This window comes from Periplaneta americana, chromosome 6 (assembly GCF_040183065.1).
Source record: "Periplaneta americana isolate PAMFEO1 chromosome 6, P.americana_PAMFEO1_priV1, whole genome shotgun sequence".
Classification (NCBI taxonomy): domain Eukaryota; kingdom Metazoa; phylum Arthropoda; class Insecta; order Blattodea; family Blattidae; genus Periplaneta; species Periplaneta americana.
The window spans coordinates 65,190,457-65,207,260 of NC_091122.1; the positions used below are offsets into that span (position 1 = coordinate 65,190,457).

Sequence of the window (16,804 nt, forward strand, 5' to 3'; positions counted from 1 at the left end):
GCAAGAGGGTGAGGTATTGTAACTGTATGTAAGCTTTAAGCACGCAGGTAAAGGGTCGAATAAGAGAGCATAACAAGAGGGTGGGGTATTGTATAGTATAGAGGTTTAAATGCGCAGATAAAGGGTCGAATACCAGTACTTTTCAGGTTAATGGCACCAGTAAGTTCAATGGCCAAAATGTTTCATTGCTATTACAGTACATTGCTGAAAATTACATCAAAAATATTCCACAAAAATAGCGTATTATGCGGAACTTGAGCTCGACAAACAGGGTATTTTGTAAAGGCGTTATATATGAAATGTTAAGGGGCCAGACAAAAGAAGCGTATTTACATGGGATAGTGTAATAAGTGGTAACGTCTTATCGAGGTTTTACTGTACTATCATGATTATAAACTGTAGGACCTGCAGATACTTAATATTCGAGCAAAAATGTTCGTCCGCATATAAAATTGTCTTAAAATAGATAAGCTGTTGACAGAACTTTCGCTTATATGTTAATATTACTGGCTTATCGGAACCACAATGTCTCTAAAATCCCATAAAATTGTTTAAGTTCACTCAACAGACAGGTGTATCCAAGATATCAGCTTGAAAAGCAACGAAATTGTTGAAACTAAAGTTCTATAAGACAACACTTAAATGAAACAGACCATCCAGAGTGTCTAGAAATCTTTTCAAAAGATGTGAAATGTGCATTAAAGAGGATGGTTCAACAGTTCCATCACTTATTATAAGGTAAGCCAGTAAATTACATCTGTAAGATAAATATAAGTTGCGAGATTTCATTGCTGGAAGTTGATGCTGTTAGCAGCCCATGTCACTATTCATATGGCACTGTACTAAGCAAAACCTGTTTTCAGGTGTACATCTGTTATTTATGTACACTTATCTCCCTATGCGCAAGTCTTTTCTAGTTGACACGTAAAATAAAAAACAATTTTGTCACATTTGTGACAAATTAATTTGGGACTGTTGGTATACCTTAAGTGTTTTATATGACAAACGATAACATTATTGTCTTGCCCCAGGTCTCACCTCGGCTGCAAGGTTTCTTGGAACGCATGTTGGTGCGAGATCCAGCACAGAGAGCAACAGCAGCAGAGTTGTTGCAGCATCCATTCCTGCGACAGGCTGGAACACCTGCCCTCCTTGTTCCACTCATGAGAGGCTCTCGTCACAGCAACTGCTGAAAGCACAGTGCCAACATGTTGAGACTTGCCATACTAAGCAGTTATTTCTGCGTACATATCTTACTTTGCAGGCAAGGAACAAATACCCAAAGGAAATTTTTTATTGGCAGTTGTCAATCAAGGGGTGTGTACATTTATCTTTGTGTTGGTGTACAAAAGTAATTAAATCTTCATTGTGCATTTGCAGGGATTCTCAAAGAATGTTCTATCTTTCCATTATTAACACTATAACACTAAACTTTGCAGTGCTGAATCTATATTGGTACCTGTGTAGGAGTGAATATCATGCAAAGTCATTAAAAGTAGGTATTGTTAAGAGACGTAACTTCCAACCGGTAACTATAATATACTTTCTGAGAGGTGAAATAATCTGTTCTTAATAAGGCAGCATTATCAATAGAAAAGCTCCTTACGCTGCAAAGACTGAAGCTATTTTTCAGGAGTAAGAGTTACACGAAATTCATCTATGTATATAAATATACTCATCAAATACAATGAAATGCTAGTATTACGAAACTGCAAGGTTGACGAAATTAATACCTGTAATTAAATTTGTTAAAGAAGAACATGATAGACTGATAGATAAAACAGTGTTTCACAGATTGTCTAGTTACTAAGTTTTAAATGTAACTTTTCCTGCCGCAATTTATTGGTAACTATTTCTAGAGCCTGGATATACCAGGTGAGTCACCTGCGCCTTACTTATACGGATTTATGCAATCCCCATTCACAGTCAATTCCATAAACATAGTACTCGTAATCATATCTGAAATGAAAAAGGGAGTAATGTGCCTATCACACTATATCAGTTAATTATTGTTTGCAGGTTTGAGTCTTATAGAATGTGTGTTACTTGTCCACTGCTGTGGAGTAACGGTTAGCGTGTCCTATTGTAAAATGAATGGGTCTGGGTTCAGATCCTGGTTGGGACAAGTTATCTGGTTGAGAATTTTTCCGGGGTTTCCCCCCCTTAGTCAATTGAAGCAGAATTGCTGGGTAACTTACGGTATTCTCATTTCGCCTTCATTAATTTCAACTTCATCTGTCATCTTTCAGCTTGAATGTAATATTCAACCAATGTATGTATTACAAAAGGATCTAAAAATACATTTAAAATTGCAAGCCTCATCCAGATCTCAGATGTTCTTCAAACTGTCAGATAATATCCTGTGTAATTTCTATAAAATAAACAAAGAAGAAATACCAATCTATATCACAGACACACTCATTGCTAAAACTCCAATTGTAAACGAAATTCCTCCATGGAAATGAGTGATTCCAGAACATAGCATACAGATTCCAGGAAATCATTCCAAAAATGATCCTCCGTACATTCTTAAGTTGGAGGCCATGGAACTAATCTGCAGAATATATAAGGATTACCTTCAAATTTATACAGATGGATCTCTAAACCCTGATGATGGGAGATCAGGAGCAGGGTATTATATTCCAAAATATCAAAGTTACTTCATACCATGTTCATCCTCCTCCAGTCTTGACAGTGAATTGCTAAGAATGAATTTTTTTTTCCTGGTCTATGTATATTGTTTATTATTTTCTTAGAGCACGTGCTACTAAAACAAATACAGTTAAAAAGTTGAGTCTTTCATACACTATAATAACGGGAAAAGCAGTATTACCAAATTTAATTTATAATTTACATTTAGTGAACCTGTCATAGTAAAAAATTTTTCTTATAGTGGTTATTATGATAAAACAAAATATTGCTTTGTCAATAGATGTAAACAATAAATATCTTTACATATTCAAACATAGATTTTTGGATATACTTCCATATCCTGGAACTTACCATCTCCAACATACAGGTTTTATCATCAGTGAAAATATGTAGGATCTGAAGAGTCACCTATTCTTGGACTCTATTCTGTTCTGAAATGTTGTAAATGTTAAATTCCAGGACATCGTGGAATACTCGAAAGTCCACTTCTGAACACATTTATTGTGAAAGCCTAAAAACATATCATTACATATATACATTTTCTTATAGAACTTATAACATACGCATATCAAATAGCTTTTCATTCAGACATGTATTTGTATGCTCAGTAAGTGAGTGTGAAATCATTGACCAAAGCATAAATATACAGCGTGTCCGCAGAAACATTCTGGGGTTATAAACTACAATAAATCTGTTACTATGTGTTTTACGAAATTCATACCGGTGTCATTAGAAAGAACAGCTCAAAGAATTTCAGGAAATGCGTAATTGATAATTGTTGACCGAAACAACAGATGGCAGCACAAGAAGAAAGAAAAAAAACATTGTTTCCGCTATTTCGCTTGTCATTAAGACATTGTTGGATATAAGCAAATTGTGTTAAATGATCTGAATGTGAGGAGGTGCTCCATCTTGTTGGAAAAGAAATTCATTGCCTTCTTCTTCCAATTGTGGAAACAGCCACTGAGTAAGAATATCGAGATAACTGATCCATTGACTGTTCTCTTGAAAGAAAAATGGGCCGTACACTTTCTGTTTCGAAACGGCACAAAATATATTTAGCTTAGGGGAGTCATGTTCAGCCTCCAAAATGAAATGTGCTTGTTTACTTTTCCATTGACGTGGAATATTGCCTGATCACTAAAAATGAATTTGGATGAAAGATCATCATCCGCCATTAGTGTCAATAAATTTTCACAGAAAACACGTCGTTTTGCATGGTCATCAGGTTTCAACTTATGAACTAATTATAGTTTGTAGGTGTGATATCGCAGACGAGAATGTAGGACCTTGGAAATGGTCGATTTAGAAATGTTTAACTGCAGGCTAGCTCTATGCACAGACTTTCAAAGACTATGTACTACATTCCTGTGGATTCGCCATAACCTAAATAACCGTCTAAATGCTGCAGAATTCACACAGACTTGAAAATTTAACATTCAGATATTTAACACGATTTGCATATATCCAACAATGCCTTAATGACTAGCGAAATAGCAGAAACTGCGTTCTTTTTCTTTCTTCTTGTGCTGCCATCTGTTGTTTCGGTCAACAATTATCAATTACTCATTTCCTGAAATTTTTTGAACTGTTCTTTCTAATAACACCGGTATGAATTTCGTAAAACACATGATGACAGAATTATAGCAGTTTATAACCCAGGAAATGTTTCTTGCTGACACACTGTATAAAAGAATATCACTTCTACATACATTTTAGAAAGTTATGTGCAATGGCATTTTGTATGTAAATCTGGGCTCTGTTCGTCACAATATAAACTTTTTTTTGGGGGGGGGGGGTAGGAAGACCTAGAAAGAGATGGCGTAATCAAATATAATAGAAGTTTGGAACAGGTCGAAGGGCGTATTCTGTAATGTAGATGATGATTATGGTGAACAATGTTTTAAAAATCTGTGATTTTATTTTTGTATTTGATACTAACTTGTTTGTGTTGAGATAGCATCAACAGTAGTGCTGTGCATGCATACATACATGGGGTTGCTTACTCACACACCTAATATAATTACGACTATTTGTTTTCGCATTATAATATGCAAAAATTTATTACATTCCAATTGTTTTTTCATTTGAGCTGGGAGGGAGTTGGGTTTGGAAACTGTGTACACATTTTTCTATCATATTTGCCCAATTTTAACCTTTGAAATTAAAATAGTATATGAAAATGACACAGTCTCTATTCAAAATGAGAATCCCTGTATTTGTGCATTTAGATTTAAAGGTTCTGTCGAAATCTTGCAATACCTGTGCTTGGGATGTTTGTTGTACTGATACACTTTTTAATTTTATGAAGTTTTGAACCATACATAGATTGAAAATATCCCTGGAGCAGGAATGAGGAAACATTTTTCTCTACAAATAAAAAGATTACACATTAAAAGACCTGTGTTGAAAACTTACCTACAGAATAATTCACACGAAATCATACAAGCACTTACGAAATTTGTTCTTTGAGATTATTTTGAGTTATGAGTTCATGGGGCAAAACAAGAAAGCATCTGTGCCTTTTCTGGAAATTATTGGTATTTGATTTAAACAGTTCCATTGAAGATGAAGATCCATTCCAAAAATCGAATTCTTACAACAACGGATTCGCCTTTTGTCAAAACCTAGATGAAACGATCATTCCACATTGTAGAACAGAAAAGTGAAAGTGTATTATTTTGTGGCCATTGATAATGATGTCTTACATGTGGTGAATATTAGAAACTATAGTTTAGTCTTACTCACACTGTTGTTCATTCAGTTTGATTCAATGAAGTATCTAACAAAAGCTGTTCTGAGAAAATGTCTATCTATTTGCTCACATTTATTTGACGTGCAGTTCACATATATGTGGGCAGGTGCAATGGGTCGAAATAATATCGTAATTCAGTGCGGGGGGGGGGGGGCGAATTTTTAAAAAGAAATATGTAAACATTTTATGCAGGAGAAACATTAAACATTGATGCTCTGAGAAATAAAATGAACATTCTTGTCCCAGACTAGTATCCCAGATCACATATAGATTGCTCATTCCTATGTTAAAATCGGTTGCACTTTGAAGAGAACAACTGCCACCCGTCTGCCGTAAACGAACACAAGATGGCAGCACAGTCACTAATGCAATTCAAATGGGAGTTATGACGTGACTCCTTATGTAACAACTAGATGGAAGCATAGTAAACCTGACGAAAGTTGTTACCATCAAAACCTATAATGCCGAGCAATCTGGGTATATATGATCCAGGCTAATATACATACACACAGATATTAATGTAATTCAAGAAATGAGCATTCAGTGTTTATTTTCTAAATGCATACTTGTGATTGAACTTAATATTATTTTACGAATTCGTACTTTGCTATTTCGTATTTTTTCTTCTGTAATTGACATAATCAGTTATTTTTATTATTACATGGAACACCTGGCAAACTGCAAATCATCTCAGTCTTTTGTGGATCTTACGACCAAATATTAGGAGGCAAGAAGGAAGATAACTTCATTATTAAACCGTGAGCATTATATATACATACTTATTTTGTTATGGTTTAAATTGTTTTAGCACTTTTAGCATTGAGAAATTGAACTCTTGTTGATATTATCCATTACTCCCTATGATTCAAGAATAAGTTCCAGTCAGTCTGGTTGGTATAGCGCTAGCCTTCTATGCCCGAGGTTGCGGGTTCGATCCCGGGCCAGGTCGATTGCATTTAAGTGTGCTTAACTCTTGCAGGACAAAATTCCGGCACACCGATGACGCTGATATAATCTCAGCAGTTGCGATCGTCATTAAATAAAACATAACTTTTTAACTTTAACTTTTTAATAAGTTTCATAAATAACAACTTCATGAATCAATCAGTATGTATAAATATGGGAAGTAATAAGGAACACATTATAGTAATCAGAGTGCTGCATTGGAGTTAAATCGCTCGCTTGAACTCGGTCGAATGTCGCACCCTCGAGTGAGATAAGCTCTATCGTGATACGCTCGTAATAAATAGAAGCACAGTACAAGGTCATCTCACCAACATGTCTTATCTTGCATGGAAGGTGACAGATAAGATACACATATGTTTTGCTCACACTGTAAAAATAAGGCTTTATTTTCTGCGTTTATGACAAATGTCTAATGGAGCATACCAAACAGTAACATGGAGTTATGAATAAAATAGTGTGAAAAACTTCGATATACAGTTATTATTGCTAATTAATAATTATTCAATATTTGATTTACCACATATATAATATGATAGGTCCATACATAGTGTTCCACCTATATACTGCGACAATGTAGAAACATTTTACAAAATATTATTGATACAGCAGTAGATTAATAACAATATTAGTACAGAGATAACATCACAGAAAATATAATAAAACGAATAATCATGCTGCACAACTGTTACAGACGCAAAGATTGATACACTGAGTATCACAAGTAAGAATTTGTCCCACACATCACTCTTCATACCTTCTTCAGGACTTTACTTGTATTCCTTGTTGAGTAGTTTCAACTTCACTACATCTTTTAGCTCGCTCTCCATTTTGTCAATGTACTTCTTGCCAGTAACAAGAACGAATGCATAATTCTCGGCTTATACCATTCAAGGATTTATCGCTCGCTACAATTTTACCTATCATGCATGCGCGCTACCTATCGGATTATGCTATGAACTACTTGGCGCTCAAGCAAAAACGTCCGACGCAGACCTCTGATAGTAATCATCTTGAAATATTTGTTATTTGTTAATGGTAAAAATCGTGTTGGAAGAGCAGATGTAATTAAATAGTTATTACAACGAAATGGAAGCAGCTGATTTCGTCAAAATTTGGTTTTACACTGGATGTTGACATTTTATTTCTCACTAAATGTGTTAAAACTTGGGATCATGATGCTTGTATCATATATTACATTTGGTTGGATAAAATTTGTAGTAATTTTAAGTGGAAAGGAATCTATCTCTCAGATATGTATATTGTGGAAGCCATTACTTGCTGACAGACCAGTTTCCTCACTCCTGCTCTGGAGTCAGTCTGTATTACATTTTCCAGATTACTTTAATATTTATTGCTTTTATTTACGTTAATATTGTCTTTCCATGCCAGGATTAAATTGTTTGAAAATGGGTGTCCCTCACCTGTTTACAAGAGAACCTTTATATATATATTTCAATACATCGTTAATATATGATGATACTAGGAAAAGGCAGGTATTTGTGAGTTGGGTTTGTAAAGATATACAGTCATGTATGATATTTGTAATTACTTTTCGTGTAATCAGTGATTTTTTAATACTTTTTAAACTATGTCTATGTAAGAGCAGCTTGCAATTGAACCAACAACTCTGCAGAGATTCCTAAGAGGTGTTGGAACATATTTCTTCATATATCTGTATAAGGAATAGGTGAAAGTATGTAAAAATATATTTACACGTCCATAACATTTAATACTGAAATGCAGTGTATTTGTCGTGCCACAGATTAGTTTTGTAATTAGTGGTGTAGTTTGTATATTATCGGAATCAACAGAATCTTAATACTTATTACCAGTGTGTGTTACAATGAAATCGCAACAGAAATATTTTTGTTTTCTTTGTTCACATAACCTTCAAAATTGAAGTTTATATATATATAAAATATGAATGAAGGAAGGTAGGTGCTGTTGAGTGGTATGGGTAGTTGGCAGTTTGAAAATCTTCCCTTTTTTCCGTTGTCCCATTGGAGACTTTTGTATCAGTAATTAATTCTGGTCACTTGAGGCTATTATCCACATTATTACTAGAAAAATATTTTTCTAACAAAATTCTTTTTGGAATGATATGCTTCTGACAACAGTTAATACGACCAACCATTATGTTTATTATGTTATGGAATTACCTTTGAAGTAGAGAAATGCCAGAGAAAAGATTCAGAGATATTGTTATTCTGGCTGAAAAAATACTGTAAGAAAAATATTTGTTCTTTATATTTGAAATGGAATGATGAAAACAAGATAAGCTGGAGGCAAAGAACACTTTAGAATGCACTTTTTTAAAAGTATCATTTGTTTGTAAGATCGTTTGTCAGTACTTGTCTTCATGCCACAAACCAATAACAGAGCATTGTGAGTGTTCAGTAAATACTATTATGTTAAGTATGTGATACATTTATAGGAGACCAGAAGAAACATTGGCTCTTCTTTCTCTGAAGAAAGAAGTAAATATATGTACTTACCTGAAGATTAGTTAATTTTAAGGCATGTTCATACAGCAGGTCTGTGTTATCAATTGACCCATGTTTGTGGTCTAAGGTTATTGAAGAATTAGTGAATATATTAAACTATCATATCAGATATTTTTAGCCTTTTCACTTACAAGCAAACATTCTCATAGGGGCAGATAAAAAATTTATTTTCTTTTTCTTCCACCATGTTATTAATGTCAAAACAAGTTCTTATACAAATTCTGGCCACTCGAGCACAATTATAAGAGCTGTCCAGAAGGTAAGTTTCCCTGGGGCTGTTTACAAAAAGAAAACACAATTTCATGGAAAGATTTATTGTAACAGATAAAGTAATTTTGAGCTATTTTTCAACATATTCCCCACTGGAATTGAGACATTTGTCATATCGTGGGATCAGCTTTTGTACTCCTGTATCATAGAAGTCTGCTGTATGAGATCTGAACCTATGTGTGACAGCTGTATGCACTTCTCTGTTGATCCCACGGTATGACAGATGGCTCAATTGCAGTGAGGAATATCTTGAAAAATAGCTCAACAATTGCTGTATCTGTTCCAATAAATCTTTCCATGAAATTGTGTTTTCTTTCTATAAATGGCCCCAGGGAAACTTATTTTTATGGCCCTTGTAATTGAGGACCGTTTATGCAAAACTTGCTAACTGAAAAAACTAAATTTTACAGGAGAGACAAAACACTGTAGCAAGCAAATTTTGCTGTAACTCTCACTTAGCAGAAAGCAAGTTTTGAAAAAACGATCACACTTTGCCGACACACTACACTGAAGAGAAATAATCCAATTTTACTAAGATGCCTTTAACATCTTGTAGAGGCCTGCCTTATGTTAACGAATTCATCAATATCTCAATTTTGCAAATTTTGCAGTTAGCAAGTTTTGCAAAAATGATCCTCAATTGCTTTCTAGTGGCAAAATTTGTATAAGCACTTGTTTTGATGTTATTAACATAGTGGAAGAAAAAAAAAACTTTATCTTCCCCCATGAGATTATTTGCTTGTTAGTCACACAAGTTAATTACGTGTATCTGCCAAATTAGTCTTAAGAAAAGCTAGGAAATACTTGATCCTCATATGCATATAAAGAAGGACATAAAACGTGTTCATTGTAGACCTAAATTAATAACAAGAATGTTTATTGTAGGCCTAAATTAATAACAGTGTTTATTCTAGGCCTAAATTAATAACAAATATTGGAACAAGGCAAGCTTAAAATGAATAGTGGTTTTAATTCAGATTAAAAAAATAATAATGAATTTTACTGTGTTGTAAAAACACTATTTCTGAAAAATAAGGAAATAGAGGAAAAAAATTAATTGCAGATAAATGGCGAATAAATAATCCTAAATGATAAAGAGAATAGTGCCTAACAATTATGTGCTCCTCTATATGAAGATAAATGCTTTACAGTAGAACTCTGTGGGTATAAATAAATACAGACATGTTTATATTATTGTCATAAAATTATAAATTTTCGTATTACTGCGTATTCAGGATAAGCATAAGAGTTGTTCTCGGATTATTAGAAATTTATTTCTTGTTGCACATATCCTGGACATCTAACTATAGTACAATTCCCTTTCTTCGTAACTGCTTGAATACATGGTGTGCAAGATGCGCTGGAAACCTCGAACAAGAAATCATATTTTATAGTTTTCAGTTTTGGGTTTTTTTGGATATATCAGTGCATTTAAACTGTACATCAGTTTTTTTTAATTAAATTTTAAATTCATTTGATGATGATGATAAAAAGGATCTTCTGTATTGACGAAAAATTATAGAGAGACCATTATTTCAAGGTTTATGATTATAAAAAGGGAATAATCTCCAACATTCCATTTTATATATGACGATGCCTAGTAATTTCCTCAAATAGGCCTAATTTGCTACATTTGCTGCTTAAAGCATTTTTAAAATTATCTTCGTTATTATTTTGTATATTCATATCACATTTAGGACCCATTTAGTGTATTTGAAAATATGTAATTGATTTTATTATTGTTCAGGATTATGTTACATGTATATGTGAATAATACTGAAAGCACAGTGTTTGATATGAAGAATGTTTTCTAGAGAAGAGTAACTGATGCAAATAGACTCCCTCATTTCCTCAAAACTATGTATCTATATAGTGATAAGTAATTTGAAGTCAATGCTGCGTTATTATCCTGGAAGACATTGTGTAGTAGGCACTAACACTAGGGGTCGCACATAGTTGCCCCTTTGATTTGGATTTGACTGATTTTTTATTTCATTTATTCATAGTGTTCTGCAAAAGGGAGGTCTTTCACTGCAAACCCAGCATTCTCAGGCTCTCCTATTTTCTGCCTTCATCTTAGTCTCCGCATATGATCCATAAACTTAATGTCGTCTATTATTCGATATCTTCTGCCAAAAATTCTTCTCTCGTTCACCATTCTTTCCAGTGCATCCTTCAGAGTGACCCAGCCAATTTCTTTTTCTTTTCCTGATTAGTTTCAGCATTATTCTTTCTTCACCTACTTTTTCCAACACAGCTTCATTTCTTATTCTGTCTGTCCATTTCACACACTCCATTCATCTCCATATCCACGTTTGAAGTGCTTTAAGTTGCTTCTCTTCATTTCGTTGTAATGTCCATTTTTTCTGGCCCATACAATGCTCTATTCCACATAAAGCAACTCACTAGTCTCTTTCTTAGTTCTTTTCCCAGAGGTCCTCAGAAGATGCTCCTTTTCCTATTGAAAGTTTTCTTTGTCATTGCTATGGAAGCTTTTAATAGAAAAAGGAGCATCGTCTGGGGACCTCTGGAAAAAGAACTAAGGAAGAGACTAGTGAAGTGTTTTGTGTGGAGTGTAGCATTGTATGGGACAGAAACATGGACATTACAACGAAGTGAAGAGAAGTGACTAGAAGCACTTGAAAAATATGTTTTTTTTTTTTTAATTTTTTATTGTATTTTATTAAATTTACCATTTTGTGACAGTGTTAACTGTTTTGCCCATTCTGTAATCTATATTTGAATATTATTAACTTAAGAGTAATAATTGCCAAAAAGTTTCTGAAACAGTCAGAGAAGCACAGAGAATAAATTCATATTACATAATACTGAAGCAAGTAAACGCAAGTTATAATTTAAACTTCTACGTAGAAGTAAATAATATTATTATTGTACAGGATACAGTAATGGAGGAAAAAATGTTGAATATTTCCAAAAATGTTACTGCTGTAGGCTGTACCCAACCCCTTAAATAACTATAATTACATTTACAGTCCTTCTCATCTTTCATTAACCTACAAAAAAAAACCAAAATCAGTTTTCCTATTTAACACTTCACACATTTTTGAGTAGTTCATTTCATTGATCTTGCTTAATCTTTCAAAATATCTTTCTCACATTTCTATGAGACTTCAATTTATCTTTCACCTTCATTCCTGTAATATATCATCATAATGAATTTGCCTCTCCATTATCACAATAAAGAACCACCAGTATTAACCATAACCTTTCCTTATAATATTCCCCACTGCCCCAACCTAAAATCTTATTTCATTCCTGCAACAATTCCTCAGATTATATCCTTCATGCTTTTTATGCTTCTCATTGGCATATATAACATTGACTCCTCCACATCACTGCTGATTCTTGATGTATTCCGATGGGTGTGCATTCCTTTGCCTCTTGCCCCTTCATCAGCCTCCATTTGTCTGGTGTCACACTGTTTCTGTGTCTTCACTCTTGACATTTCTCCCCTGTCACTTGTCCTTGTTTAGGGTGACCAGATTCACATCTATAAAAAAGAGGACACAAAGCTTCAAAAAAGGAGGACATTGTTCGAAAAAAGAGGACAGAAAATATGTACTTAGATTTAGGCTTAGACTTATACTACAAATTACATCAATATCTATTTTATTACAAAATATTTACAGTACAGATTTAGGCTTATACTTAAAGTATATTAATATTACAAAATAATTATGATAAAACTTAATAATGATTTTACAGATGAAAGTCAAAGGAACTATAAATATTAAAGAGGACAGAAAATATCTATTTAGATTTAGGCTTAGACCTATATCATATTTAAAATTATGTCAATATCTATTTTATTACAGCATTACATATGATAAAAGTCAATAATATAAGTTAACTACATATTAAAGCCAAGGGAACTATAATTATTATCAAAATACATACTACTAAGATTTCAAATCATCCGTCCTCAAGTGAGGTTGACCACTGGGGTCCAGAATTAACAAAATATAAAAGATAAAGAGAAATGAAACGAGCAAAATACTGATTCGATTTGTACATTAAAACAAAAATTTATGTGTTAACATACAGATGATAGTGTAAAATTTGAAGAGAGGCCTTCAGAATTTCCATTACAATCTTCTGAACCTCATAAAAGGGAATTTTAAAGGATTTAAGGATATTACATGTAAATTTTGGTAAACAATCTCTCGCTCCAAATAGTAAGCCTGCAACATCCCAGTTGTAAAGCGAAATGCCATATTGTTCACTGAGGTATGGAAGACAAGGTACATATTTAGCTCGCTTGTCATCATTTATCTGCAGTGCTTGATTTGTGTCTCATTCAAAGCAAATCGTAGGGTCTAAGACCATTGCTTTCTGGGTTCTTCTATTGATGGCAATTATATCGACTCTTCTATGAGAATCATCTTCAGACACGCAATGAATCTCCTCATGTAATTCCCATCCTCTGTTTCTTAGCAGGTTGGCAATTGCTATATGGGCACGATGGTGTCTGTTGTTATGCAGTAGCTCTCCCTTCTTACAGAACCCCAGTACGTGGCCAAGTGTTTCAGTCTCGCTGCAGTGGAATGGCAACAACGGGTAGTACTGAAGGTTCTGCCAGGGACAGATCTCACTGCGGTGACATTGCAAGACGTCTTGATGGCATTGATGTATTCAGAGGACGAAAGACACTTTTTAGAGGAGATCCGGGAGTTGGCTTTGGGGCATTCTTCAAATGTACAAACACCTTTGCTTTTATGTGGGAGCTGGCACCATGACTGGAATGATTGTTTTCTGAGAACTTCTCTGAGATGTTTTCCTTTAGTTTGAGGAGTGACGCTGTTTGGAGCAATCTTCAGGCGCGTGAGAGATGTTTTCTTCTCCTCTTCTAGATTTCTCATGTGATGTAGATGTGCATCATTCACGTGTTCCAGTCGCTAATATTACTTTGTAAGCAAAGAGATTTATGATCGTTGGCAAAGAGTATATTCCATCAATGCTGCTGCAACGTACAGGCAAATTACTTGAAAAAGGCGTTAAATCAGATCATTTCAAAATATCAGGTATGTAAAAAGGTAAAAGGTAAAGGTATCCCCATAATATGCCATGGAGGTAGAGCCCCATGCTTTCCATGACCTCGGCACTAGAATGAGGTAGTGTGGTTGGCACCGTGCTCTGACCGCCTTTTACCCCCGGGAAAGACCCGGTACTCAATTTTATAGGAGGCTAGTGAACCTCGGGGCCATTCTGAAAGTTTGGCAATGAGAAAAAATCCTGTCACCACCTGGGATCGAACCCCGGACCTTCCAGTCTGTAGCCAGCTGCTCTACTAACTGAGCTACCCAGCCGCCAATATCAGGCATATACGTTACGAAAAGGAGGACATTTCTTGATTTTTTTAAAATCTATCCAGACCCCAGAGGACATGCCCGGACAAAAGAGGACATCTGGTCACCCTATCCTTGTGGCCTGTTTATTATTTGCTGATCTCCTACTTGTCTCTGCAATGTTGTTGTGAACTCCATGAATTATGTTGCTCATTTCACCCGATTTGCATACTTATAACATTTACCCATCTGTCCAGATCTTTATAAAAATCATTAAATTCACAAATAAAAATTGTAACATTATTGAATGTTTCATTTTGTTAGTGCAAGAAACTTTTTGAATTGTCTCTGCTATCAAAAACCATTGGAAATATCAGTAGTAAAAGAAAATAGATTAATGAATCATCATAGCTACTACAAAGGAAGTGGGACTCTTATTAGAAGTTCTCAAAATGATCGTTATATTTTAAAATGAACTCCTCCCCTTTTTTTAAAACTGATATTAGTGTGAGTAATATAAGGAAGAGAGAATTTGTGTGTGTACTAAATAATTAATGAATCAGTGGACTCCGAGATATGACGGCATAGGGTACTGCTATTGAAATATCTCGAAATAATAACGAAATTTGCAAAGTTTAGCAACAATAGTAATGATATTTGTGATATAGAAATCTATTTTGAGGTAGGTTTTATCGACGTACTTAAGTTCCCTGTGATCTTCCTTCCCATCATTGGGACTATTATCATTATAAACAATGCTATATAAATTGTACAACCTTCCTTTTTTGTACATATAAGCAATTGGTTTATGAAAGTGAAAGGAATTTTGTAAGAGTTGGTGTGAAAAGAATTTGAACTAAAATAATAGTAAGTAGATGGTATATTGAATGGTTTACTTAAGACAAGCCTCATTTTAGATAAATTTCGTTATTTAATAATTATTTTCTCCGATATAAATATTCCTGAAAGTATTCATTTACATGTTTTTGTTACTTACGTATTTTGTAAGGCAGAGTTTATTCCCGATTTACCACGCAAATTGTCTGTAGCTGCATTTAGATTGGCAACTGTCCATTGTGCAACTCAAATCAAGAAATGGATTCAGAACATCTCAAAATCTGTGCGTCAGTGGCTAACCATGACAATATCTTTGAAAAATATTGGAGTGCAAGAGGTCAAATGACTTTATTGTCAAATGCCTGGCATTAGAAAACAACAACATTTTGTAAGGCAGAAATAATATTCGTCATTTTTCGAGTGAAGGTATTATATTGTCTCTGCTATATTAATGAACTTGTTAACACTTAATAAAAGAACCATCTACAGTAGTAGTTTTCCCAAAAACTGCTGGAAACCTGTATTTATTTACAATTCTATATATTAATTTTTGCAGGATAATAGTACTTAAACTAAGAAGTAAAAGATCTTCTGTGAAACACGTGCTTATAATCTTATTTACATATATTATGTTACATTCATTAACGGTTTAACTATTCTCGTATTACTGTGAAAATTAATTAAGTAAAGTGATATTTATGCAATATAAAGATAGTGATTTTTAAAATGTATTTTATCACTGTCTTTCGAAATACATCGCCATGTTTTAATTACCTGTCTCGTGTTTATTGCATTATGTCTGTATTTCAAAACATGATATAAGGATGTATATGTTACAAATATCTTAGAACATTTATTTCGAAAGTTAAAAAAACCTTAATTATTTTAAGTACAATCTGGCAACAGGCGAAATGTTATTACTTTGCAAGGACAATTTTTATTAAATTTGAGTGCTCAAAATTTTCAGGGGATGTGACATTTTATGTTGTTTTTATGGTAATAGAACAGCTCACAAATATAAATTGTTGTTGAATGTTCGATAACATAAGTTAACTTTTCTTTCAGACTGTTCGCTCTTACCAATAGGAGTTCCACGTTTATATCATGTAGTTTAACATATAAGTACATTATACTTATATTGTTTTAGCCTAAAACATTAAAATCACCTAGGTATGTAAATATATGTATTGCCTTCCACATCAAATTCTTACTAGATACAGATACTCATTTTATCACTGTGACTGTGAAAATACATGATTGACATATAAATTCCTTCCTTGTATGTGGGCCCACTATCAATTAGATTAGTACCATTTGTTGTCTGTGTGTAAGTATGGGAAGTTTTAAAATACAAAGGTATTACAGTAAAATTCCTCATATCTGGCACCCAAATAACCAACAATACCAAAACAATGGCACTTTCGGGTAGGCCAAAAAAAAATCATTCTTGCTAAAGGGAATAGTCAAAGATGTGAATGATTTCGTGGATCGCACATGCCGCATATTGTTTACTC

General features: G+C 33.9%; 1 protein-coding gene across 2 annotated transcripts in view; it reads left to right on the plus strand.

Moving 5' to 3' along the window:
* The window catches only part of mbt (serine/threonine-protein kinase PAK mbt), a 68,151-nt gene extending 51,839 nt beyond the window's left edge, over window positions 1-16,312 (plus strand). For both annotated transcript variants that reach the window (XM_069828241.1, XM_069828242.1), the window contains one exon: window positions 1,032-16,312. In XM_069828241.1, coding sequence (XP_069684342.1) covers window positions 1,032-1,193 — 162 coding nt within the window. In that variant the 3' untranslated portion in view covers window positions 1,194-16,312. The remainder of the gene's footprint in view (window positions 1-1,031) is intronic.
* Window positions 16,313-16,804: the final 492 nt, after the last annotated feature.